Here is a 26,278-nt window from a genome sequence, read left to right as displayed (position 1 = left end):
CAGGGTTTTTCAGAGTCACCTTTTACATGAGTTGGAGTTGGTGGGAGCCTGAGCTGCGCAGAGGTCCTGTTTTTACTCCACCATCTTGACTCTGCCCCCCCCCCCCCCCGTTTAATTAACTTTTTCAATTTTTCAATAAAACATGCAGATACATAGAGAAAGTATATAAAGAAAAAGAAACCTGTTTACCTAGATGAAGTTTCTAGATAAGAAAGAACTCCTTTGTATAGGAGTTAGTTCCATTAAAAGGAATTGTTATCACTATTTCAGGTTAGGTCAGATATGTACTCATTTTACCTTAGTGTGGCATCATGGTAAGTATTCTGGACTTGGGGAGAGGATAAACATTTATTAAGTGCCTATTATGTTCCAGACCTTGTGCTAAGCACTTGAACAAATATCTCATTTGATCCTTAAGACAATCCTGGGAAGTAGTTGCTATTATTATTATCCCCATTTTGCAATTGAGAAAACTGAGGCATACAAAGGTTAAGTGACTTGCGTAGGGCCATACAACTAGTACATGTCTGGAGGCCAGATTTGAACTTGGGTCTTCTGACTTCAGGCCCAGTGTGCTATCCACTGCACCACTGAACTTGGGAGTTAAGAGACTCAGGTTCTAGGTCGCTGTGCTCTGCTACTGGTTTGCTTGCTTGCTCTGTGACTTTGGGTACATTTAACCTTTCTAAGGCCTCAGTATAATGAGTAGATTGGAGTAGAAAAGATTTCAAAGATTCATTGGTAAAGAGGATGGGGTATTACTTTGCAAATGAAAGCATTTAAAATAAGTTATCAGGTTAAAAGCATTGAAACTGGTGGTCTGATATACCCATACACACAGATCCACCTATTTGAGTCATTCTGTTGGATCCTTAATTTTTGCCCAGCCTTTTTTCCTTCCATTTGGGGTAATGAAAATAGAAAAATAACAAATTAAAGTATAAACTAAGCACATAAAGACAGACGATTCAGAGTAATGAGATGAATGGAAGCTGATTAGTGGTTGTGAGAATTGAGGAGGAACGTTCCAAGCAGAAGGAATAAGAACATAAGGCAAGAATGTGCAAGATGTATAGGTCAGACAGTATGATCCAGCTTGAATAGAATTAGAGAGGAGGCCTTAGAGACTAGGGATGACTAAGGTGGGAATGGGGCAGTGTCAGATTCTGGAGACTGGATGGGGAAGTGCAATCAAGAGGCATAGGTATTAATCAGAGTAGTGGTGTGATGAAAGCATTTAATGGCAAAACAGTGTTAGGGCAGGAGATTAAACAGGCTGTTTTGCCTGTTTTGTGTGTGTGTGTGTGTGTGTGTCATTTTTCTTTTTGCCCCCTGAGCAAAGCTGCTTTGTAGCCGAGGGAATATTTATGCTTGGTGGGCAGAGCAAAGAGATTTCCTTGGCATAGAGAGTGTCTCTGTCCTGCCACAGCTAAATAGACTTTTGGTTACAACGTAAGTGGTGAAAATGTAATGTGGCAAAATTTAATTTTTGAATACTGAAGATACTTCCTAATAAATCCCATGCCCTTTAACACAGAGAAATATCTAAGAATAAGCAATGAACATGAGAACCATGTCAGACATTGTATACAACTTCCTGCAGTTGCAACCCCTACTACTCCTTTTTTTAATTGAGATCATTTTTATTATTGTATAAGTCAAAGCCCTCTATAATCTGGTACCTTCCTAGCTTTGCAGGTATCTTTACTCCTTACTTCCCTCCATGTGTTCCGAGATCCAGGGACAGTAGCCTCCTTGCTGATCCTCAGACAAGACCCTCCATGTCTTACCTCTGGGCATCTTGTCTGACTACCCCCATGCCTGTAACGCCCTCCCTCCTCCTTTTCCCCTCCCAGCTTCTCTGGCTCCTTCAATTCTCAGCTGAAGTCCCACCTTCTACAAGAAGCCTTCTCTCTGATAAAATCTCCAGCTTATCCTATACAATATATATATATATATATATATCGTTTGTATATAGTTGTTTTGATGTTGTCTTCCCTGTTAGACTGTGCACTCCTTAAGAAAGGGACTGTTTATAACCTTTCTTTGTATCTCAGCACTTAGCATCTGGCACATAGTAGATACTTAATAAATGTTTTTTGCCTGATTGGCTAGCTCATTCTTTGCAAGATGTTAATTTATAAGCTGAAATTATTTTCATAGTAGTCTTTTTGAAAATGTTTGTGAACACTGCAATACGAGATAGCCAATTCCACCATGAAATTCTGTTTCTCGTTGCCTTTAGATGCATGATAAAACCAGCTGCTGATTCCTATATTTGTTTCTCTAAGGAGAACTTAGGAACCATTTTTATATTTAGCTAAAACTTCTTTTTGTTTTCTGGTTTCATTGATAGTTAAGAGAATGTTAAGAGTTATGTGACTCAGTTTCCTCAATAGTTTGTCCACTTATTGGTCACTGGATAAGAATCTCATATTTAGAATACCAACAGCTGTAAATGTTCGTAGACAGTATAAAAGCTGTGATTTTGGGCACAATGCCACATTTACTAAAATTCTCAATAATGTCATTTTATAATAATGTTAGTTTTTCTCACTACAGGCTAAAAATTGTACTTCTTGCTGTGGCATACCATTTTCCTTGGAGATCCAGATATTGTGGGCTTATGTAGGCCTCCAGTCCAACCCACAAGCTCATGTGTTAGGAGGCCGCTACCTGTATCAGTGCAACTTTATAACGGTAAGATGTAGTTTTGTCATGGACTGATTAATTTTGCAAATGGTATTGCACATGTGGTGGGCCCAGTGATTTACTAACCCTATAATTTTAAATAAAAACCAGCTTGTGCCATTAAATAAAACTTGCCCTCCCTCTACTTGAGTTGGTCAGTAGTCAGGCAGCAAACATTTATTAAGCACCTACTATTTGTCCAGAACTGTGCTAGGCCTAGGAATTAAGCTCCATTTCCTCTCACTCCTATTCTGTACTGCCCTTTCATTGAAAGTGATCCATTGCTAGAGTGCTAACACAGTCTATACACTTTTGCTCCACTTTTTTAATCTCCCTAGTCTGTTGTTAACATCTTCCATGATAAATTATGCATTATCTAATTATATCAGTTTTAACTGTACTGAGTTCAACCAACAGGTGCATTTTTCCTGACTGAAATTTAAACAGCTAATGTGGCAGAATTAATCCAGCTTCTAATGATTCATAAACTCAAGGCATATTCTAATATTCAGACATCCTCTGCTTTTCTGGTCATGTTATCTATCAGTTATTGCTATAAGAATACAGTCTAAATTTATTCATCATTTATTGTTTCAATATTAATTTTAAAATAAATAATTTTAGTGTAATAAAAAAAAGATAGAGGAATTTTCTGTTTAGGGTGGGCCTCATAATTACTCTGCCTTCATAGGCTCATAGATCTTGCCAGTGTGATCTTTCCCAACAAGTTTCCAAAGAGTCATGTGTGTTCACCCTGACCCAATGGCCACTCCTTTGATTGTTCCCTTTAGCTCATAAACTGTAGGACTGAGACTTTAGTTCCACCAGAGTTGATAAGCAATAGCTCAGAATATGTCAGTTGTAATCCTGGGGCTCTTCCTGGGCCCTCTTCTTTCTCTCCATTTCCTTAGTGATCTCATTAACTTCCCTACTGCAAAAGGGAAGTTAGATTCATTAAATACATTAAAATGTTTTTCTTTAAATTAAGTGTCTTCAAAATTAATGAGCCTCTAAAAATGGAGTAAAATAGACTCTTAAGGTATTTTTTTAAGTGTAACATCAATGGCTCTTCTGGCTGACCTTTAGAAGGCTTTCATTGTTCTGAGACTTAGAGATATTAGCACTCTGTTCTGGTTCTCACTTCCATCATTCCCAAAATTATTTCTAGTTGTGCCATCGGAGTACATGTAGTATGAGCCAAGAGCTTTTGTACTTCATAAGCTTTGGCTAGTAGGAGGTAAGAGTTGTATTCTTTTTTTAATTTTTATTTTCATTTATGTATTTATTCATTCATTTATTCATTCATTCATTTATTTATTTACTTATTTATTCATTTATTTATTTATTTATTAAAGCAATTGGGGTTAAGTAACTTGCTCAAGGTTACACGGCCAGTTATTTTGCATGGGTGCCAAGTATCTGAGGCCGGAACCGATCCTGGGTCTCCTGATGTTGGGGCTGGCACTCTTACTCACTGCGCCATCTGGCCACCCCTAGAGTTGTATTCTTAAAGGAATTATTATGAAGTAACAGAGACTAACTTTGGTATAAGGAAACTATCCCTAGAAGATTTACTAATGAAGCTATTAACGTATGGTTTGAATGGTCCCTAACCAGTAAAGTGTATTTTCAAGATCTTGCCTGCTAGTTTGCTAAGCCAGTTGCCCATAATATAGTTTCCCACCTCCAAGGATAGCCAATAGCCCCTTCTCTTGTTTCAGCTCAGGAATTTCATTGTCACCACTGCTTTCCCCAACTTGGAGGGCTCAAGTTTAGTCTTCATAGAAAAGCTGAATGCCTGTGGTTTAATTACAAATGGATTTCACCCTTAGTTAATAAGAAAATATGTATTAGAACATCCTATGCTCTGAAACATGCCAGTAAATTGAAGTGTTACTGCTGATTCTGCTGCTGCTGCTACTGCTGTTTACTGATATTGCTACTATACTACTACAAGAATCACCTGTTAACTTATGTTTTTTAATTCCAATTAATTAATTAATTAATTAATTTGCTTTTAGTTTACAACATTCAGTTCCACAAGCTTCTGAGTTCCAAATTTTCTCCTCATCCTCTTCTCCTCCCCCTCCCCCCCCCCCCACTGGCAGCATGCAGTCCGATACAGGTTCTACAAATACCTTCACATTAAACATTAGTCAAGTTGTAAAGAAAGGTTATAACCAGTGGCATGAACTACGAGAAAGAAGGAACAAACAAAACAAAAAAGAGAGAGCAAATTGTTTGCTTCAATCTGCATTCAGACTCCATAATTCTTTCTTTAGATGTGGATAGCCTTTTCCATCATGAGTCCTTTGGAGTTGTCTTATACCCTTGCATTGCTGAGATGAACTCAGTTTATCAAAGTCAGTCATCACAGATACGATGTGTCCGTAATTGTGTACAATGTTCTCCTGGTTCTGCTCCTCTCACTCTGCATCAGTTTATATAAGTCTCTCTAGGTTATTATGAAGTCCATCTGCTCCTCATTTCTTATTTTATTTTATTTTCATTTTTATTTTTTTATTTTAAAGCAATTGGAGTTAAGTAACTTGCTCAAGGTTACACGGCCAGTTATTTCTGGGTGTGGTGCTGAGTATCCGAGCCCAGATTTGATTCAGGTCATCCCGACACTGGAGCCGGTGCTCTTACTCACTGAGCCACCTGGCCGCCCCTAAGCAATTGGGGTTAAGTAACTTGCTCAAGGTTACACGGCCAGGTGTTTCTGGGTGGGTGCTAAGTGTCCGAGCCCGGGATTTGATCTCCAGGTCTTCTCAACACTTGAGCCGGTGCTCTTACTCGCTGTGCTACCTGGCCGCCCCAGCTCCTCATTTCTTATAACACAATAGTATTCCATTACATTCATATACCACAACATTTTTAGCCATTCCCCAATTGATGGGTATTTCCAATTCTTTGCCATCACAAAAAGAGCTGCTATAAATATTTGTGTACATACGGGTCCTTTTCCCACTTCTGTGATCTCTTTGGGATACAACCCTAGAAGTGGTATTGCTGGGTCAGAGGGTCTGCACATTTTTGCAGCCCTTTGGGCATTGTTCCAAATTGCTCTCCAGAATGGTTGGATCAGTTAACAACTCTACCAACAATGCATTTTAGTTTTGCAATTTTCCCATATCTTCTACAGCATTTATCATTTTCCTGTTTTGTCATGTTAGCCAATCTCATAGGTTGTGATGTGGTACCTCAGAATTATTTTGATTTACATTTCTCTAATCAATAGTGATTTAGAGCATTTTTTCATATGATTATAGTTATCTTTAATTTCTTTCTCTGAAAACTTGTTCCTTTGACCATTTATCAATTGGGGGATAACTTGTATTCTTATATGTTTGACTCAGTTCTCTGTATATTTTAGAAATGAGGCCTTTATCAGAGATACTGGTTGTAAAAATTCTTTCCCAATTTACCTGTTAACTTATTTATCCTTAATAGCGAAATCATTTTTTTATTTATATAGACTTTTCAAACTGACATTGCTACATTTTTCTAAGTATTCTTCTCTTTGTTTGAAAGGACACTGTTCACTTGTTAATTCCTTTTTTAATACTTGATTCTTCAGTGCCACAAGACTATCTTTATGATACCTCTTTCTTATCTTAGGACCTGCCCACCATGTTTTCTTGGTATTTGTTGGAGCATTTGATCTTATCTTGTCTACTTATGGAGATCATCCTTTATAATGGTTCCATTTTGTTTGAATTCTTATTGTTGACTCTCTACAAATTCTGATAATCACATCCAGGAAAATATTTTGACACATTACTTCAAGATATAATGTTTCACCATATAGCTAAGAACAATCACACTTAAAGACAAATTCCAATATTCCATGGAAATTTATTTTCAAGAAATACAGTTGAAAGTGTAAAGAATTAGAATCACTTTTTGATTATTCCAGTGGAGGGAAGCATTAGATTCAATCATCCAATCAGCAGATAGGCAAAAATTAATTTACATTTTACTTTAGAATTTTTGCATTTTGTATTTTTGTTATATCTGAATAGTAATGTATCTTAAAGTGAGTGCTCAAAAAATGAGTAACTGCTAAGTAATACAGTGAATATCAGTTCTAGTAAGAACTAGAAAATGATTCAGTTTTTCTGTCTTGACCCCTCCCTAGCTTGTACCAGAATCGATAGCATTATTTTTCAGACTTAAACAGAAACTTGGCTTAATAGTAACCTGTCCTTCACTTCTCCTTACATAGGGATCAGTCTTTGGTTCATACCTTTCCTAGGAATCAAAGAGGTTTTATTTTTGTGGGTGTAGCAGCAAGCACCCCAAGCGTCCTCAAGGTTTGCTGCCAGCACAGGTTCTTGGATCCGCTTTGATAAAGGAAAGCAACTCAAAATGGGTTAACAAACTTACTTTAATCAGTCAAACACGTATTGTTTACCCAGTTCAGGGGAAAAAGGTCAGCACCTCGAACTTCAGAATACACAGACAGAATTATCAAGTCAGAGAAACAGATCAAGTAGACAGATTTCAAACTGTCCAATCATTACATCCATATCCAGTCAACATCTGGGTTTCAACATCTGGGTTTTTTCAAAGCCGGCGGGGGGGGGGGGGGCGGCTCTGGACAACGGCTTCCCAGAATCCACATCAAATCACAGAATACTTCTCAAAGTGAGCCCCAAAACAAAGCTATACATCAGGGCTTATATAGCCTTCTCCTGGCTCAGAGAATGTAACAACCTTATTGACTCACTGGCCAATCAAGAAGCATCTACTGAAAAACAAGCCTCCCACCCCAGGCTCCAGGTGCACTTTAGCCTAGGGGCAGGGAAGATCTTTAAAATTTACATTCCCATTACAGTGGGCTTTTTTGGTAACTGAATCTGAGTATGGGGGTATATTAGCAATGCAATATTCACAATGCCTATGGCAATTACAGATATGCTGATGTAGTTATCAATCACAAAATATATCAGGTTTTCTATATGGGGGATAAAGAGAGAACATTTATTAAAATACCAAAAGACTGAGTCCCAAAACCAGAAAGTCAAAGCCATCAGAGTAGTTACGAAATTGGCACAGGTAAAGTAGAAAGCACCCACATTTTCAAGCCTTTAAAACAGAACAGGCTACCTCAGGCAAAGGTCCTCCTCTCCCCACTCATAGCAACCATCCAGTGCCCAGGAAGCATGTTCCCAGCAGCTCCGGCCCCTGGAAGTCCTTAGCAGAAATTCTGGCTGACTCAAAAAGGGGTTCGCGCCTTCGCTGCCTCTGCTGCTGCTGCAGGAACTCTAGCTTGGCTTCCACTTCCTCTTGCCCCACCCCTTCCTGCTATGTCAGCAAGTCCAGTGGGCATGGAAGATCTTTAAATCCCATAATCCTTACAGGGGGAGACTCCAACTTTTTTTCCCCAACTTCCTTTCTTCTTTTCTTATATAGTCCTGGCAGTTTCAGACAGTACTGAGAATAAGAGTAACTGGAGTTTGTGATGGAAACAAAGATGTTGTCTAGTGTCTGCTCTTTAAAAAGCAGTTATGAACAAGATTTTTCATCTGGGTAGATAATCTATAGGGATAATGGCAAGGTAACCACGTTATATTTAATTTTCTTCCAGTTTTATTGGAAACATGTTTTCTAACATACATATGCTAAATATGAGTCAGAATTCTGGGGGCTGGGAGTGAGGTTCTGGATCCAAATATTGGCTCTGCAGTTCACCACCTAATTGACCTTGGGCAAGTCACTTAATCTCTAAGGATTTCAGTTTCACTATCATTAGAATGTAAATTCCTTTGGCTTCCAGGTCCTGTTCTTTGTACTCATGATCACAATGTCTTGCACTGTGTCAACACTTAAATGATTCATAAATACTAGTTGACTGATTGATAGCTCTATAAAATGAACACCTCCAAGGTTACTTTTAACTCTACCCAACAAATATTCATTACCGTGTGCAAGCCGTTACTATGTGCAAATCCATGTTCTTTTCTTTTTTGCTTCTTGCATTTATCATGCATATTTATGCCCGGCCCTTCTTCAGTTTCCCAAGGTTGATGTGTCCGTTGATAGATAAATCCTTAGATAAATAAATTCTATCCTAGATAGAAAATCATGTTTCTATCATATTTACCCCTGTTGTAGCACCAGTTTTTTCAAAGAGTGCAAGAGCCCTTGATTTTCAAAATTGATAGGGGTTTGAGAATGGACTGGCATCCTGGGATTTGTATTGCTGAAGGACAAACATTCTCTCTCAGTTCTCAAAATCTTTGAACCAGAAGGTGGATGTAAGTCATGTCTGAGAGTTCTTAAAGGGAAGAACAGAGTTTTTGAGGGAAAGCCTGAGAGGAAGGGATGAGGAGTTCAGGAGCCAAGCAGCTGCAGTGAGAAGTCGATGCCTCTAGAGCCTTCTGGGACTTAGGAGAGGAGATAGAAAGAAGGGATGGCACCCAGATAGTAACTGAACGTAGGAATGAAAGGAGGGCTTAATTGTGACAATGAAGGGAATGGTCAGGGGAGCTATCAGGCCTGACAAGCATCTTGCTCAAAGGGCCATACTTCTTCAAGGACTGAGAGAGGTTCTGGACCAAAAAAGTCTGCTTTTTTCTCAATTTCCCCACCACATATCTGTCCTGCAACAGACAATGTAACATCCTCTGCTTTCTGCTTTTACCTAAATACTTTCTGTATCCTGATTTTTACTTTAATCTTAAAGAGGAAAGGGGTTAGCTAGAGGTATACAAGACTTTATAGAGAAAAACCTTTGTTCAAATGTTAGCAATTTTCCTAGCTGGAGGCTCAGAACTATTGTAATTGTACTAATAATTTTTCATCCAACATAAATGCCATATGACAGCACAGAAAGGGGCCCAATAGACCTGAGGACCATCATATTGCCCATAGCTGTTGTAACAGGGTCTGGCTAATTAAATATCCATCCTCCAACATGAGAAAGGAAAAAGGGGCAAGGTAGAAGTAGTAGGTAAGGGTCAACTTGGCCTCTTCCAAAAAGGAGGACAGGGGTGGAAAGTATCCTCCTGCAGTGCTACCCACCAGTGTTACCCAATGAATATTCATTACTATGTACAAGCCATTAGGAAAAAAAGACAAAAATCAAATAGTCCTCACACCTCAAGAGGTAACTTTGAGTTAAGAAGTGGCAACATTTACACAGTAAATATGAAGTAATAGAAAATAAATTTCCTGAGGAAGTAACTGTCTTCTGCAGTTCCCCTACCCTAAGAGACAGAACCTCAGAGCAAAAAGTAGGACCATCAATCATAATGACAAAGATAGATTAAATATTCATCAGTGAAGTTCCCATCATAAAAGTTTATCTCCTTTACAAGTCATTTATTCCTGATTGATTACAATATCACTTAATGAATTATTAGACAATGCTAGTACTTTGCCCCTTCTTCTGTGGTAATTATTGTTAGTATTCTTTATAGAAGATTTCCAAAACTCCAGGTTCACTGAGTTACTTTTATTGTTTTATTACCTTTTTAAAAATATATCTTTTTTTGAAATTAGACTCAGCATTTTCTCTGTATATGCCCATGTTTGGTTGAGGTTTTTTGTGTGAAGTTATTTATAAACTAAATTTAATTCCTTATGCTTATTTTTCATAAGTTATTTGTGATTTCTGGTGACACCATTAACTTGGTTTATTTTTTAAAAAAGGAAGAAGAAAAGAGAGGTGCTATCTCAGACAACTGAAAAATTTAGTTTTTCACTAGTTTCTAATATATGACCACCTTAGCAATTGGAATGGATTTAAGGAATTTAAATGAATCATGAATTTAATGAATTTAAAAATAAGGAGACGTGATCAGTTTCTCCTATCCCTTTCATCTCCTACCTTTGGTAGCAAATGCCTCTCTGAATTATTTTGTGGTAACTTTAATTCTGAGGTTACCTTTTTGTGTTTAGGGAAGAGAAAAGGATCCTTTTCACTAGACTTAAGTGTCTAAAGGAGATTTATTAAAGGGAGTTCTTTCAGTTGGTTTGAGATGTAAATGGAATGCCACAGGCCTTCAGATCTATGTCCAGGTAGGGGCAGTGGTGTGGCGGCAATGAAGACTGGCCTTCAGCCCTAACTTTTTATATATGAAAAGCTTTTTCTCTGTTGTGGGATAAAAATGTCTCCTTTCCTAAAGTTCCAGAGTAGTGATGAGTTGGGAGCAGCAAGGTACTGCCTGCCACTTTGGCTTCCAGACCTGTATTTGGAGATCTTAGAGTACAGGAATTGATTAAGGGGAAATTGAGAGTATGAAAGGGTTGTGTTCCCTCCTTTACTCTAGGTTAGCTACAGCTAACAGTGTTGGGGATTGTGACACTGTCTGGATCCTAATTGATATTTTTTATCCATAGTTTTATTTGGAAATTGAGAGAGAACCCTTGGGAGATTTTAAGGGTAAAAGTAAAAAGCAAGGGACGGTTAGCATTTACAAGATACGTGACAATTATCTATTAAGTGCCAGTTTAATAATCTTGAGGGATTCTCTCACATAAGGGATCAAAGGATTCATAGAGGTATTTGGTCAAGTGAAATGCTAACTCATATTCTGTAGTGGTAGATGAGTGAACTTCCAATACACAAAGATTCTAACATGACCTTACTCATTATTATAGCTCTGTATGTGTATATATGCACACTTTTGGTTTTTTAATCAAAAGTCAAATGTGTATATGCATACTTACACAAAGCTGTAATGTAAAGGAGTATTAATTCATTTATACTCTTTAAAGGAGGATAGCAGTTTTAACTGCAAATTTCTAAAAAGCAGAAGCATATATTTATATATAAGAAGGTGTCATAGAAATTAAAAAAACATTGCAGCAGTTAAAGATTTGTTGGCTCTGGCACTGCTTCCTCTTTAAAGCCATAAATTTATCCCTGAGAGCAACAGGAAGAAAATTTGTCTATCTGACATAGTAAATGATATCATGTATTTTTCTGCTGATTTACTTTTCCTTATTTTGTAATGATAATCTCCATTTTTTATTATTCTTGCCTTTCTTTGAAGCCCCAATTTCATTTACCATTAGTCAGATTCCATCTTCTGAAAGCAATTTTGCTTGTTGCTTCAGGAATAGATACCTGGTTTTTTCATCACAAGGCTCAGCAACACTTGGCTAGTTATTAAGGGTTAATCCTTTCTATACCACAGTCTGTAAAATGTAGTTGCAAACATATAATTCTAGGAGATGTTATACACACACATACACATACACACAGATATATACATATATATGTCTGCATATAAGTATATATATATGTATGTGCATGTATGTAATAGTATACAACTTGTTCTTAAGTACTGAATTGTTTTTCATTCATGATCAGAGATAGCGACTGGATGTATGATTTTCTGGCATAAGGAACTCCTTAGGTGAGGAAAGTCTCTCTTCTCATGCCCATTAGCAGCTTGTCTGCATTTTAGGCTTAGCAAGTCTCTTAAGTGAATGAGAGGTTAACTGACTTGCCCAGCATCACACAGCCAGTTTGTGTTAGAAATAGGAGTTGAACCCAGACCTTCCTGATTCCAAGGCCAACTCTCTACTATATCACCTTGCCTCTAATAAATTAATAAATGAAGCAGAAAATATTTAGAGAATGAAAGGAAGACATTTTGCTTTCTTCAACCAAAAATCATGATCACAGAATTTTAGAGATGAGACTTATGAAGTCATCTAGTCCAGTGTCCATGCTAAACCTGTCTACCTAAAGTATGGACCACATTTACAAGGGGTCATTCAGCCTCTAAGTTTGAACTTTATCCAGATTTGAACTTTATCACTAAGAATCTTGTTTCCATTTGAGTTTGATAGGGTAAGCAGAATAAAACCCAAAGAACAAACTTGATTTCTGGTGATCTTTTTGAAATAACTAAGATCAAAATATTAATTTCAACCAGAGCAAATTAAAAACAACAAGGACAAATAAATTGAGCATTACAAATGTTCTGATTTAGCATTTTCCCCATGTTTGTATCTGTCTTGATAAAAGAAATAAATGATCGGACTTTAAAGGAGTTTAAACCGTTTTCTTTCAGTTTTTTTCCTTGTTTAGTTGTACCCATGCATAGAATAAAGAATGATTTTGAAAAGCAAGTGGGGAAAAAAGGTTTGGCCTTCAGCCTCTTCAAATCTGACATACTAAATACAGTTCAGGAACCTCATCCTCCAGATGATATTGAAGTACTCCCCTTGTCCTAACATGTACTGTCAGGTTCTGTTCCTCCCTAGCACTGTCTAGTGACCCAGAGAGGAGACTCCACATACTTTCAGCCTAATTGGGAGCATAAACTTTCTTTAGCAGATGCAATTTCATGAATACTGGGAAAGCGTAAGGAAAATAACAGCCACCAAAGACATTAACTATAGTGTGGTGGTTGTTATTATGGCTTTTAATATAAGGATCAAAGAATAGCCAGAGCTATTTCCCTGGCAGATTCTATATCCTACTTGGCTTGGGGTCTCATATATTCTTCGAATTGTCTAAAGCTGATCTTGTTCACTCATTGTGAATAGTAGAATACTTAATATAACTAATATAACCTAATATGATATTTAATATAACTCTACATAAGGCGGGCATCCCTGTTAACTCTAAATATGACTTTCTTTTTACAGTCACACATTATTATTGATCCATATTTAGTTTGTTTGCATTACAGTCTAGTGCTTCCATTGAAAAATCAGAATCTTTGTTTTGAATTAGCAAGGAAGCAACAACAAATGCCAGGACTCAGGGCACACTAGATGTCAGAGAGCCTTAGAGATGTTCAGAGTAGATTAGATTAGGGATCAGGCACAAGCAGTTTGAACTCACAGAGGCAAATAGACCAGCTAGTCTGTAATAAGGTCAAGGTAATAGTAGCAAGAATTTATTGCCAGTACTGATGAGACAGGATCATAGAAGCCGTCTCCTGCCCTTGCCCTGACTTTTCTAAGGATACCTTGGGGCAGAAATTAATCCTAAGAATATAGTCCTTATAGATGGAAAGAGGCAATAGGCTAACTAAGGTGGGAGTTCCAGAGATAGAAAGTAGCAGTAGTTTCTGGTGAGCAAATCTTAATGTCCTGAAGCAGCTTTGGCCATAGAACTATTTGGAACTTTGATCACAAGGTGTCTCCACTGAACATGACTTTAGAGGGATGGATTTATTTCACAAGATAGACCCAGTGAGATCTTCTGAGTCCATATTCACCATTGGGGTCATTTGGACTTGAGATTATCTCAGTGATCCAACTTTTTTTCTTTTTTTTCTAATATTTATTCTTCCTATTTCACCCAGGCTGGAAGGGCAACAGTCACTCATGAGCCCAATCCTACTGCTGATTGACATAAGCTTTAACTGTCATTTCTGTCCTCAACTGATGACCTTCTGTATCTTGAGGGCTCAAATAATTTGAGCCCACTGCATCTCAGAACTCCCCTCAGGTCCCAGGACCTATTTAAGTGGGTCTCCATCCCAACTCCACTCCATTCTAGATTAGATGGACCCCAGAGGTATTGGAACCTCTTTAGACATGAATGTACAGATTGTTTTCTTTGATTTCTGCTGAAAATCTGTTAAGAACTGTCAAGATACTTTCTAGATCAGTATTTGGCCCAGTTTGTAAAAGGCACAACATTAACTGATACTTTTGGCAAGCGTTTCATCAAAAAAAAGATTGAATAAGTTTCAGCCTCCCCTACCTTTTTTGATTCAGTTTTTACATTTGTGGGTTATTATAGTCCACACAATTTATCCCCCATATATCCAGTCCTTAGCTATTTTATATTAGTGCCATTCGATGACCCAGTTTTCTTGAAATGTAGGAGAACATTTGAAGGAGTTTTTGAAAAAGCTTTGCTTGTTCTTACCTACTGGAGAAGAGAAGAATATTCATCCCCCAGTTTCACAAGCATAGTATACCACGCTTTTGTTTACCCTGAAACATTTGGGGATCTGACAGGGGAGGGGGTGCTTCAGGGCAGCAATTGGGCCATTTGGTTTTCTGTGCTCTCAAGTAGACTCCCATGGGGGAAAAGCTGTGTTCCTCCTAAGGGGATTATAGTTTTTCATGGTCTGGTCATCACAGACAATACATAGGTTTTTGGTGGCCTATGTGTTTGAGTTGGCAGCATGACATCCATTTCAGCATTTTAAAAATAAAGTACTAGGTAGGATTATACTATAAGGTGAAAGCGGGGAAGAATTATAGCAATGTAGCTATTTCTTTTGGTCTTTCTCCACTCAGAGAGGTACGGTTGAGTTGCAGACTGCACCATGCAACAGAAAACCTTGATGGAATTTAGACCCCTTGCTTGCCTTTCCTCGTCTTCTGTTTCTTAGCTCCTTGCATGCTGACTGCTGATCTCATCACAAGACTGAAAACACAAGGCTAGAAATGCTCCTCTTTATTTCCCTGGCTTTTTACTTGTTATTTCAGTATGTTTTATCGATGCCTTTTGTCTTCACATCATAGATGTAAAAAAGCTTCTCCCTTCTTACACAGTTAAACCCCATCTTGAGACAAAAACAATTGAGCAACAGGGCCCTACATGGATCATGTAAGATTCATTGGTGATAGTAGATATGAGATTCTGTCTTTAATACTCCTTCCCTCCCTTCTCTGCTCCCCTTCTTCCCACCCCCCTGTAATGGGAATGCAAATTTGGAAGATCTTCCCTGCCCCTAGGCTAAAGTGCACCTGAAGCCTGGGGTGGGAGGCTTGTTTTTCAGTAGATACTTTTTGATTGGCCAGTGGGTCAATAAGGTTGTTACATTCTCTGAGCCAGGAGAAGGTTATATAAGCCTGATGTGAGGCTTTGTTTTGGGGACTCACTTTGAGAAATGTTCTGTGATTTGATCTGTATTCTGGGAAGCCGTTGTCCAGGGTCCCCCCAGCTTTGAAAAACCCAGATGTGGAAACCTAGATGTTGACTGGGTATGGATGTAATGGTTGGACAGTTTGGAAATCTGTCTACTTGATCTGTTTCTGTCTTGATAATTCTGCCTGTATACTTTGGAGTTCGGGGTGCTGACCTTTTCCCCTGAACAAGGTAAACGTTATATGTCTGACTGATTAAAGTAAGCTTGTTAACCCATTTTGAGTTTCTTTCCTTTATCAAAGCAGATCCAAGAACCTGTATTGGCAGACACCCTGGAGACACTGGGGTGCTTGCCTCTACACACCCCCAGCCACTATAATTGGGGTGGTGAGGGACAGGCTGTATCTTTAATTTATGCCATTGTAGCTATTGTATTAATTGTTCACTTGGATCAGATTATTTTCATGTACATGTCATAATACAAATCTTCCAATGTTTCTCTGAATTCCTCATATTCACTATTTCTTACTGTACAACAATATTCTATCATGTTCATTTTTGATAATTTTTTCAGCTATTTCCCAGGTAATAGGCACCAACTTTGTTTCTAGTTGTCAGAACAGAGTGCTGCTATGAATGTTTTGGTTTATTTCCAGTTTTTATCTCTAGTTTTTACTTCCTTGGGATATATGTCCAATAGGAGCAACTAGGTGGCACAGTGGAAAGAGGGCCAGGCCTGAGTCAGGAAGACTCATCCTTCTGAATTCAAATCTAACCTCAGACACATATTAATTGTGTGACCTGGGGAAAGTCACTTAACCTTGCTTTCCTCAGTTTCCTCATCTGTAAAATGAACTTGAGAAGGAAATGTCAAACCACTACAGTATCTTTGCTGAGAAAACCCCAAATGGGATCATGAAGAGTTGGACGTGAGTAAAACGATCAAAGAACAAAATATGTCCAGAAGTGGGATGGCTAGATCAAAAAGTATGGATGTTGGGGCAGCTAGGGGTGCAGTGACTAGAACACCAGCCTTGGATTCAGGAGGACCTGAGTTCAAATTCAGCCTCAGACACTTAACATTTACTAGCTATGTGACCTTGGGTAAGTCACTTAACCCCAATTGCCCTGCCTTCCCCCCTCCAAAAAGCCAAAAAAAAAAAAAAGTATGTATGTTATATTATTTCTCTTTGAGGCTAGGTCTCCTTAACTCAATTGAGCCTGGAAGTAGAGGAGGCATTAATGGGCCCTATCCCTCTACTGATCAACAAGTAGGCTCACAGATAAAATATAAACTTCTTAGCCCAGAATTTAAAACTACACACACTGGCTACTGCCTCTCTTTCCTGCCATATTTCATTGTTTTACTTCTTGCTTGCTCCATTTCTAGTCATACAGGTCTTCTGGCTGTATCCAGTACTACCTGCCCTCTCCATGTCCTTTCATGAGTATGCCTTTCCATGCCTAGAGTATCTTCCCTAGTTTCTTCTGGTGTTACCCCTACCTGAGACTTTTGCTGATTTTTCTAGTTGTTGGGACACCATCATTCTTGAAATAACTTCATTCTACCTTGTAGAATGTACGTCTCTAAGGCCAGGTTGCGTCTCCCAAGAAGAATGTATGCTTCTAGAAGCCAGGGAGTTTTATTTGTCTTTGTATCCACAATTTCTCACAGCACATAAGCAGTTAACAAATGTTTCTTGAATTGAATTGAAATGATGTGCCTAAGCTAGCGGGCTGTTTGACCTGTCATTTCTTTCTTTCTGCAGTTACCTTCATCTGTGGTAGAAGTACCTTTGAGAACTTTTGTGTCCTTCACTGACATCACAAAGAAGCCAGAGTTTACAGGGAGCCTGCGAAACATGGACTGGATATTGCCATTCCACTATTTTTTTCAGGAGGAATCAAGTGGAAAAATGGAATCTCTAAGAAACTTGAGCACTTCTGTTGTCTTTCTGTGTGTGTTATTACCCAGCCTTCTCAGCTTAGAGATGAACTGAAGAAAGGAGGAGAATCACATTTCACTCTTCCCAGTGAGGGCTGTAAGGTGGCCTCCCTGCTTATGCTATAGGAATGATTACTGTTCATCATTATGGACCAAGGAAAGATGCTTCCTTCAATTGTGGGACAGGAGGAAAGGAGTCTTTATGTATGGAGGTGTTTCAAAGAGAGAGAACAAAAATGCCCTCATCTTAGTTCTTTCTAGTAAAGCTCCAGATGAGTGGCAGCAAATTGTAGTACATGGCTAGGTTGGGAGTTGAAAGGACTTTAACCTTTTACCACGTACTGAACCTGTGATCCTGGGCAGCTCTTGTGTTCTAGCATTTTGTGGTTATGAGCTGCACAACAGTTGCTGATATTCATTGGTATTGGAATTTTCCTACCCCAGTGAAAACACAGGTCTGAATCAGGAAAGCACTATTTAGGCATAGTCTTAAGCAGAGAGGAGTTAAAACTTTCTCCTTCTGAAGGAGAAAGTAAGCTTTTAGGTACCCAAAGGCATATTCAGATTATCTACTACAGGAATAAGAACAAGTCTTACTTAACTTGACAGAAACTGTCATGAAATACAAAGGACTGTGTTCAGAACAGAGAAGTATTGACACCCCATATTGGTTCCATTTTGGGCTACACTTTTTTTGCTAACAGAAAAATGGAAAAAGCAATTCTCTTCCCCTTTCTGCAATGTCTCTGGAGCATACTCTGAGTTCACTATTTCAGCAGTTAAGGGCCATATTGTTCGTCCACGTCTTCCTTTCCCTCAGGGTTAGGGAATACAGAAATGGTTTCATATTTGGTGTAGTACCAATTCCTAAGAAAAAAAGTATTGAATTTAAGTTTGAATTCTGACTCTGTTCTTTATCAGTTAATTATCTTTGTTATCTTAGGCAAGCCACTTCACCTATCTAAGCTGTAGTTTCCATGTCTTTAAAATGAAAAAGACTGAAATAGGTGATTTCTCATGCCCTAGCTCTAAAATCTATGTTCCTTTGCTTTCTAAAGTTGACTTTATCATCTCCAGTGGAAAATGCCCTAGGATCTGTGCTTGATTCTATGATCATAGATGGCATGCTTACCAAATTTTCATTTGGCATAAATATTGGAGAAAAACTAGCATACTAGATGACTGGGTCAGGATCCAAAAAGATCCTAAAACAGCCTAAAACACTGGGCTACATCTAATAAAATGAAATTTGATAGGGCTAAATTAAAATTTTCCATAGGTCAAAAAAGCCCAAAACCCCACAGCTAGCTCTATAAGATATGGGAGACATTGCTAGAGAGCAATGTATTTATAATTTTAAAAAACAACAAGAGGGTACAGTAAAAGAAATTTCATTCAAAATAGCGACAAAATGCATAAAATATCCATGAATTAACCAAGACAAAAGTAATATGGCAACTCCTCCCCACACCCTGGCCCCCCAAAAAGCTAATACCATCTTTAGGCTTCCTTAAGAAAGTCATAGCTTCCAGAAATGTGTATGTGGAAATGCCCTTTTTTGGTACTTAAATTTGGAATAAACCCAATTTAAAAAAAAATACTTAATTTTCATTTTTTTCCCTATTCTGCTTTCTATATCTGTTGCCTTTATTTGCTCATCTCCATTCACTTTTCTCAACCCCTTTGTAGTCTGACTTCTTTCCCCACGATTCAGCTTGAAACTTCTGTCCCTAAGGTTACCAAAGAACTTTTCCACCAAAGAACTTTCCTCAGTCTGCATCCTTTTTGATCTGTCTGCAATGTCTGACACTGTAGACCATCTCCTCCTTCTTGGATACTCTTTCCTTTCTGCCTATGAAGGAGTTAAGGATAATGCTGAAGTTATGAACTTAGGAGACTACAATAATGGTGGTGCCTCTGACAAAAATGGGAAATTTGGAAGAACAGTGGATTTGGGAGGAAATATGATGCCTTCCATGTGTTGAGTTTGAGATGTCTCCAGGACATCCAGTTTTAAATATCTAATAGCTATTTGGAATATAGGACAGAAGCTCAAGGAAGAGATGTGCTGTGTATAATAGAAGAGTGAGTTATCTGCACAGTGATAAAACTAAATTCATGGGAGCTAATGATGTCACCAAGAGAGTATATAGAGAGAAAAGGAAATAGTCACAGTTACAGGTCATGATAGGGATAAACCAGCAAATGAAGCCGAAAGCATTAAGAGAGGAGAACCAGGACCAAATAGCATCACAAAAACCCAGAGAAGAGAGTATTCTGGAGAAGAGAGATGTCAACAGTGTCAAGGACTCTTGAAAAGGATGATGTCTTAACACTGAATTTGTCAAAAGATCTTGGGGGAAGGACAAAGTCAAGATAGTGAAGAAAAGGCAGAGACTCTTCTGAACTCTCCCCCAAATCCCTCCAAACAACTTTAAATAATGCCCCAATACAAATCCTGGAGCGGCAGAACTCATAAAAAGATGGGGGAAATATATTTTTTTGCCCAAGACAACTTCGAAGGTCAGCAGAAGAGGTCTGTTGCACTGGGGTAGAAATAGACCACATGCCAATCACCAGCAAATCAGCAGTAGGGCTTGAGGGCGACTGAATCAGTGACAGCCATGGCATTTCCATACTTTCAGTATACAGATGCTAAGGGGGTCAGACACCTGGTCAGAAAGAGATTACAGGGGTCCCTTTTCTTGCACTGTGGGCAGGACTCTTACATTGCCCATACTTGGATCTGGGTCTCAGTACCAGAGTGAAGAAGAGCACTAGCACACCAGAGCTTGTGGCCTCAGCAAAGCTGGGACCATGGTCACAGTTCTAGGGTGGAAATGAGTGCTTGTAGTTGCAGAGTATAGGCCAGGAGAGGGATAAACACACCTCTCCCTAGATCATACCATGTCAGAAGAACCATAACCTTATACATTCCCAGAATTGTTTCTGAAAGCAGCTGCAGAAAAAAAACTGAAGCTTGGGACAGTTCCCTCTGCATGTTGGAAGCAGAGTTCCACTTTAGCATAGAGTTAAAAGTCAAGAAATAGGAAAAATAAGCAAATAGCAGAAAAAGATCCTGACTGTAGAAAGTTACTATGGTGACATGGAAGCTCAAAACACAAACTCAAAAGAAAACAAAGTTAAAACAGCTATATCCAAAGACTCAAAAGAGAATATGAATTGGTCTCAAGCCATGGAAGAACTCAAAAAGAATTTCTAAAATAAGAGAGACAGAGGAAAAAATTGAGAAGAGAAATGAGAATGATGCAAGAAAATCACGAAAAAATAAACATTTTGGCAAAGGAGGCACAAAAAAAATCCTGATGAAAATAATAAATAGAAGAGGTCAAATGGTACAAGAGGCAGAAAAATCCAATGAAGAAAGAAGAATGCCTTGAAAAGCAGAATTGACCAAAAGGAAAAAGAGATACAATAATTCATTGAAGAAAAGAACTTAAAAGGTAGAATTGGCCAAATAGAAAAAGGAAGTATAAAAGCTCACTAAAGAAAAAATTCCTTAAAAATTAGAATTGGGCAAGTGGAAGCTAATGACTTTATGAGACATCAAGAAATAAAACCCAACTCCATGTCTTCCAATTGCCTGTACATTATAATGGAGGGAGGGAGGATAGACATTCAATGAAATAGAGGACTTTCAAGCATTCCTGATGAAAAGACCAGTACTTAATAGAAAATTTGGCCTTCAAATATAAGATTCAAACATAAAAAGGTAAATAGGAAAGAGAAACCATAAGGGATTTAAGAAACTACATTCCTACATGGGAGAATGATACTTGTATCTCCTAAAAACTTTCTCATTATTAGGGCAGTTAGAGGGAGAATACATAGACAGGGGATTTGGGTGTGAGTTGAATATAATAAGATGACTATCTAAAAAAAAACAATTTTAAGAGGTAGAATGCACTGGGAGGAGGGAAAAAGGGGAAATCTCTTTGGGATAAAGATCTAGAACTGATATAGCTGGATCAAAGAGTATGCACATTTTTATAGCCTTTTGGGCATAGTTCCAAATTGCTCTCCAGAATGGTTGGATTAGTTCACAACTCCACCAACAATGCATTAATATTCCAATTTTCCCACATCTCTTAACATTTATAATTTTCCTGTTTTGTCATGGTAGCCAATCTGATGGGTGTGATGTGGTACCTCAGAGTAGTTTTGATTTGCATTTCTCTTAATAGTGATTTAGAACATTTTTTTTCATATGTCTATAGATAGCTTTAATGTCTTTATATAAAAACTGCCTGTTCATATCCTTTGACCATTTATAAATTGGGGAATGATTTATAGTCTTATGAATTTGACTCAGTTCTCTATATATTTTAGAAATGAGGCCTCTATCAGAGACACTGATTGTAAAAATTCTTTCCCAGCTTTCTGCTTCCCATTGAATCTTGGTTGCATTGGCTGTGTGCAAAAACTTTTTAATGTATTCAAAAATGATCCATTTTGCATTTCATAACATTCTCTATCTCCAGTTTGGTCATAAATTCTTCCCTTCTCCACAGATCTGACAGGTAAACTCTTCCTTGCTTTCCTAATTTGCTTATAGTTTCACCTTTTATGTCTAAATCATGTACCCGTTTTGACCTTATCTTGGTATGTGGTGTAAGATGTTGATGTATGCCTGGTTTCTGATGTACTGTTTTCCAGTTTCCCCAGCATTTTTAATTAGTGATTTGTTATCCTAGAAGCTGGAGTCTTTGGACTTATCAAGCGGCATATTGCTACTGTCATTATCTACTGTGTCTTGCATACTTAACCTATTCCACTGATCCACCACTTTCTTTCTTAGCCAGTACCAAATAGTTTTGATGATTGCTGCTTTATAATATAGTTTTAGATTTGGTATGACTAGGCAGCCTTCCCTTGCAGAGAGATAGTTTCATTCTGCCTATTGCTCTCTGATGGATTTCATTGCTCTCTGCTAGGCACATCACTCTACAGGTTTCTTGGTCTCTAGTGGACAAAGTATTCCTACTGTTGAGTTCTGAGCTTCATCTTTTCAGAGTCCCCTGCCAGTCATCATGGGGTACATGTTACAAGAAGACCTCACCCTACTAAGGGCAGTTTGATAGCTTTTTAGTCATAGCCAGACTATACTCAGCTAGCCAGTGCTGGGCACAGTGCCTTAAGGTAAAAATTAAATTTTTTAACTCTATCTTGAACCAGGATCACAGTCTTTTTACCCAGATAACTACCTGGTTCAGGATTTTTAAAAAATTCCTTAGATGGGGTGGCTAGGTGGCTCAGTGCTCCAGCCCTGGAGTTAGGAGGACCTGAGTTCAAATGTGGCCTCAGACCCTTAACACTAGCGGTGTGACCTTGGGCAAGTCACTTAAACCCAATTGACCTGCCTTCCCCCCTCCAAAAAAAAAAATTCCTTAGATCCATCTTGATCTGGCATGCAAATTAGTTTGAACCAGAACAAAAGGTCAGAGAGGAAACCCACAAGTCATTGTTGTAAACGAATTGTTATGTATATCTGTCAGCAACAACCAGAGAAAAAAGCAACCACCTTGCTATCTACCTAATTGAAGATTGGGTCTGGTTTCGTGATTTCATTGGTATAGCCCATGTTGGTTTGAGACCCACAGTTTAAGAAGCACTGAAGGGGTCGAGAGTAGAAAAAGTTGAAGAAATACTAGTATAGGGAACTCCTGAATATGGAGCTATGCAATGCAATTCTCTAGGTTATAATTTGTCCCTTGGAGGCTTTAAATAGCTAGGTCTTGTGGAAAGACCCAGCATATTGAGAGCTGGAGATGGTAGAAGCAGTGTCCAACAGTCAAGGAAGAAGCCAGATCTTCACCTTTGGTGATCACCTGGAGAGTCATTTTGAGAACTCCAGGTACAACTAAAGGAAATAGTCCCCAGATAAACATTGATACAAAGAGATAGTCCCATGAAACTGGAAGAAACTTCATGAAGCATTATCCCTGACCCTGATAGCAGAGAAGAGATCAAAAACTCTCCCTGACAATGGAAAGTTGAGTTTCACAAAGGAAGCCGTGAAGAAAGAAGTTTGAGGGACTAGAGAAGAATGAAAGACCTTGGCTACAGAGAATCCTGACCTGTGTGCATCACTACTTTTGTACCTTATGAATATGTTCTCTTCCCATAGATGCTACATGTGTTAACTCCATACTTTGTGGTTCTGGTTTTACTTCACCATTTTAGCAAATGCCTTTGCTATGAGCTTATTGAGTCTTCTGGCTAACTGTTAAGGGGGAGCACATTGATGAAGAGCTCATGAATTATAATGTAAGAAATATATACCTTCAGGGTACCCTAGATCCTGAGGTAGCAGCTTTTCATTGGGGACACAACCCACAAACATGACCTCAAAACAAGTAGGGGGATTAGTTGGATGTTACATCTTTCTTTCCCTGCTTTCATCCTCTTTAAACATCAGCTATTTTTCTCTTGGTATAATCCATGTGCTGGTTGAACCAACTGTCTTCTTGCCACGACCTATATTCCTTACATTTTTTCTCTCCAATCTACTGCAAAGTATTGAAACATTCCAAATCAACCACCTACCTTGCTATCCTAGATGTATTAATTTTGTTTCTGTAAAAGCTTTTCATGTAATCAAAATTATCTATTTTATCTTTTGTTATTGATTCTATCCCTTTTTTATTTAAGAATTCATCCACTAATGGTCATCAACTGGAGAATGGCTGAAGAAACTGTGGTATGTGTTTTGATGGAATATTATTGTGCTATAAGAAATGACAAGGAGGACATTTTCAGAAAAACTTGGAAAGACTTACATGCAAAGTGAAGTGAGTAGAACCAGGAGAATGTTGTATACAGTAACATCATATTTGTACAATGATCAACTGAAAGACTTAGCTTTTTGTTCTTTGGTCATCCCTGACTCTTCATGACCTCATTTGGGGTTTTATTGGCAAAGATACTGGAGCAGTTTACCATTTCCTTCTCCAGTTCATTTTACAAATGAAGAAACTGAGGCAGAGTTAAGTGACTTGCCCAGGATCACACAACTAGTAAGTGTCTGAGGCAGGATTTGAACTCTAGTCTTCCTGACTCCAGGCCAGGTGCTCTATGTACTGTACCACCTAGCTATCCCTGAATGACTTAGCTATTTTCAGCAATACAATGATCAAGACAATTCTGAAGGCCTTATGATGAAAAATGCTATCCACCTCCAGAGGAAGAACAGAGGAAGAGTTTGCATGCAGATTGAAGCATTTTAAAACCTTTTTTCTTTTTCTGTTTTCCTCCACAACATGATCAATATGGAAATATATTTTGCATGACTGCACATGTATAGTTGCTTGCCTTCTCACTGAGGGAGGAAAAAATTTTTCAGCTCAAAATTTAAAAAAAATGAATGTTAATATTTTCACATGTAATTGGAAAAATAAAATACTCAAATCAAAGTTAAAAAAACTAATTCATCCCTTACTCATAGTGGTATAAAGTATGTGTTCTACTTCAGCACAATGCCTGGCACAGAGTAATTGCTTAATAAACTATTTTAATGTTTTTATGTTATGTTCTTCAAAATTTAGGTCACATATCTCTTGAATTTATTATGCTATGTGGCACAAGAAATTAGGCTTTTTTATCAAATATCTCTGATGTGGATTGGATATCCAAGATACATAAACAGAAATAAATAAGAGCAAAAATCTTTTTCAACCCCAAGAGATAAGGGTCAAAGGAAATAAGCAGAGAAGAGTTGTGGGAATATAATGTGTTAGTCTCAAGAGGAGACCAGATTCCTTGCAAATTCTAAAAATGCGCCAGAAAGAATAATTATAAAGAAAACCAAAGGGAATTAGCTATAAACTGCTTTATTCAGTCCAGTACTGAATAAAAATGATTTTCAGAATACTGTCGAAATCCTAAGCAGAGACGGGAATGGTCGTACCCTCAAAAGTAACAAGGGAGGTTGAAAGAGGGGAGGATTTGGAGAGAAAGAATTAACAGGAACATGTAATCAAACCAGCTTTTAGGTGTAAGACTAAAGCTTTTTTTCTCTCTCTCTCAGACTTTTTAAATTTAATTTAATTTTCCACTAAATTTTTGACAGTCTTCCTTGTTTCATTCAATGAACATTTGTCGAGCACCTACTATGTAAGAGACATGTACTAGGTGCCAGTAAAGTGTAAAAAGCCCCAGACAAAACACTTCTGAACCGTTTTCCTTGACTCATAAATTGGACAGGAGGAGCTATCCTGTGGCTACACAGCTGACAGTGGACGATCTTGAAGGCTCCAGATTGCCACATAAGCAAAGTCCCGAGTCGAAGACGCAAGAAAAGGCCTGGAGGGGGCAAATACCGAGACAGAGCGACGTCCTCTGAGTGACGGGTCTTTAGTTAGCAAGGTTTTAACCATTCCAGAGTGCCCTACATTACACAGATTTAAAGGAGGAACGTGGCAAATACAAAAAGAAAGAAACAGACTGATGTGATAGGATTAGAATCTCCCAGTCAGGAATGAAATGCCAAATTTTTGATCCGAAAGCGATGTCACTGTCTATTGTCTTTTCTGAGCAGTGCAATGGAAATTTGGGAAATGAGTTTCCCAAGGAAATGGTAGCGATGTCTGGTGTTGCCACGCAGGGTGAGAATCATTTCCTCTGTTCCAGGATTTTCCCACCCGAGAACTGAAGGTAATATTAGGTATTCAACACAGATAGTGCACTGATGCCTCCCGAAACTCATAGGGATCCTCGTAGTAGAATAGGTTTTTATGCATATGCTCGGAATTGTTTGTTGATGAAAAAGAGAGTGAACAAGTCTATTGACACCAGGAGCCCGATGAACGAGCATCCTTCCC

The 26,278-nt window shown here is 38.3% G+C and overlaps 1 protein-coding gene across 1 annotated transcript in view; it reads left to right on the top strand.

The window, feature by feature from the left end:
- Positions 1-24,880, top strand: part of TCTN3 (tectonic family member 3) — a 41,648-nt gene extending 16,768 nt beyond the window's left edge. Inside the window, 3 exon segments of the mRNA XM_069067090.1 lie at positions 2,563-2,700; positions 17,263-17,445; positions 17,447-24,880. Of these exon segments, the coding sequence (XP_068923191.1) occupies positions 2,563-2,700; positions 17,263-17,445; positions 17,447-17,482 (357 nt within the window). The 3' untranslated portion in view covers positions 17,483-24,880.
- Positions 24,881-26,278: the final 1,398 nt, after the last annotated feature.

Source organism: Petaurus breviceps, unplaced genomic scaffold (genome assembly GCF_028583685.1).
Source record: "Petaurus breviceps papuanus isolate PSGF00001 unplaced genomic scaffold, PetGlider_PUasm1.0 90740, whole genome shotgun sequence".
Classification (NCBI taxonomy): domain Eukaryota; kingdom Metazoa; phylum Chordata; class Mammalia; order Diprotodontia; family Petauridae; genus Petaurus; species Petaurus breviceps.
This window is presented reverse-complemented; position numbering and strand designations above follow the sequence as displayed.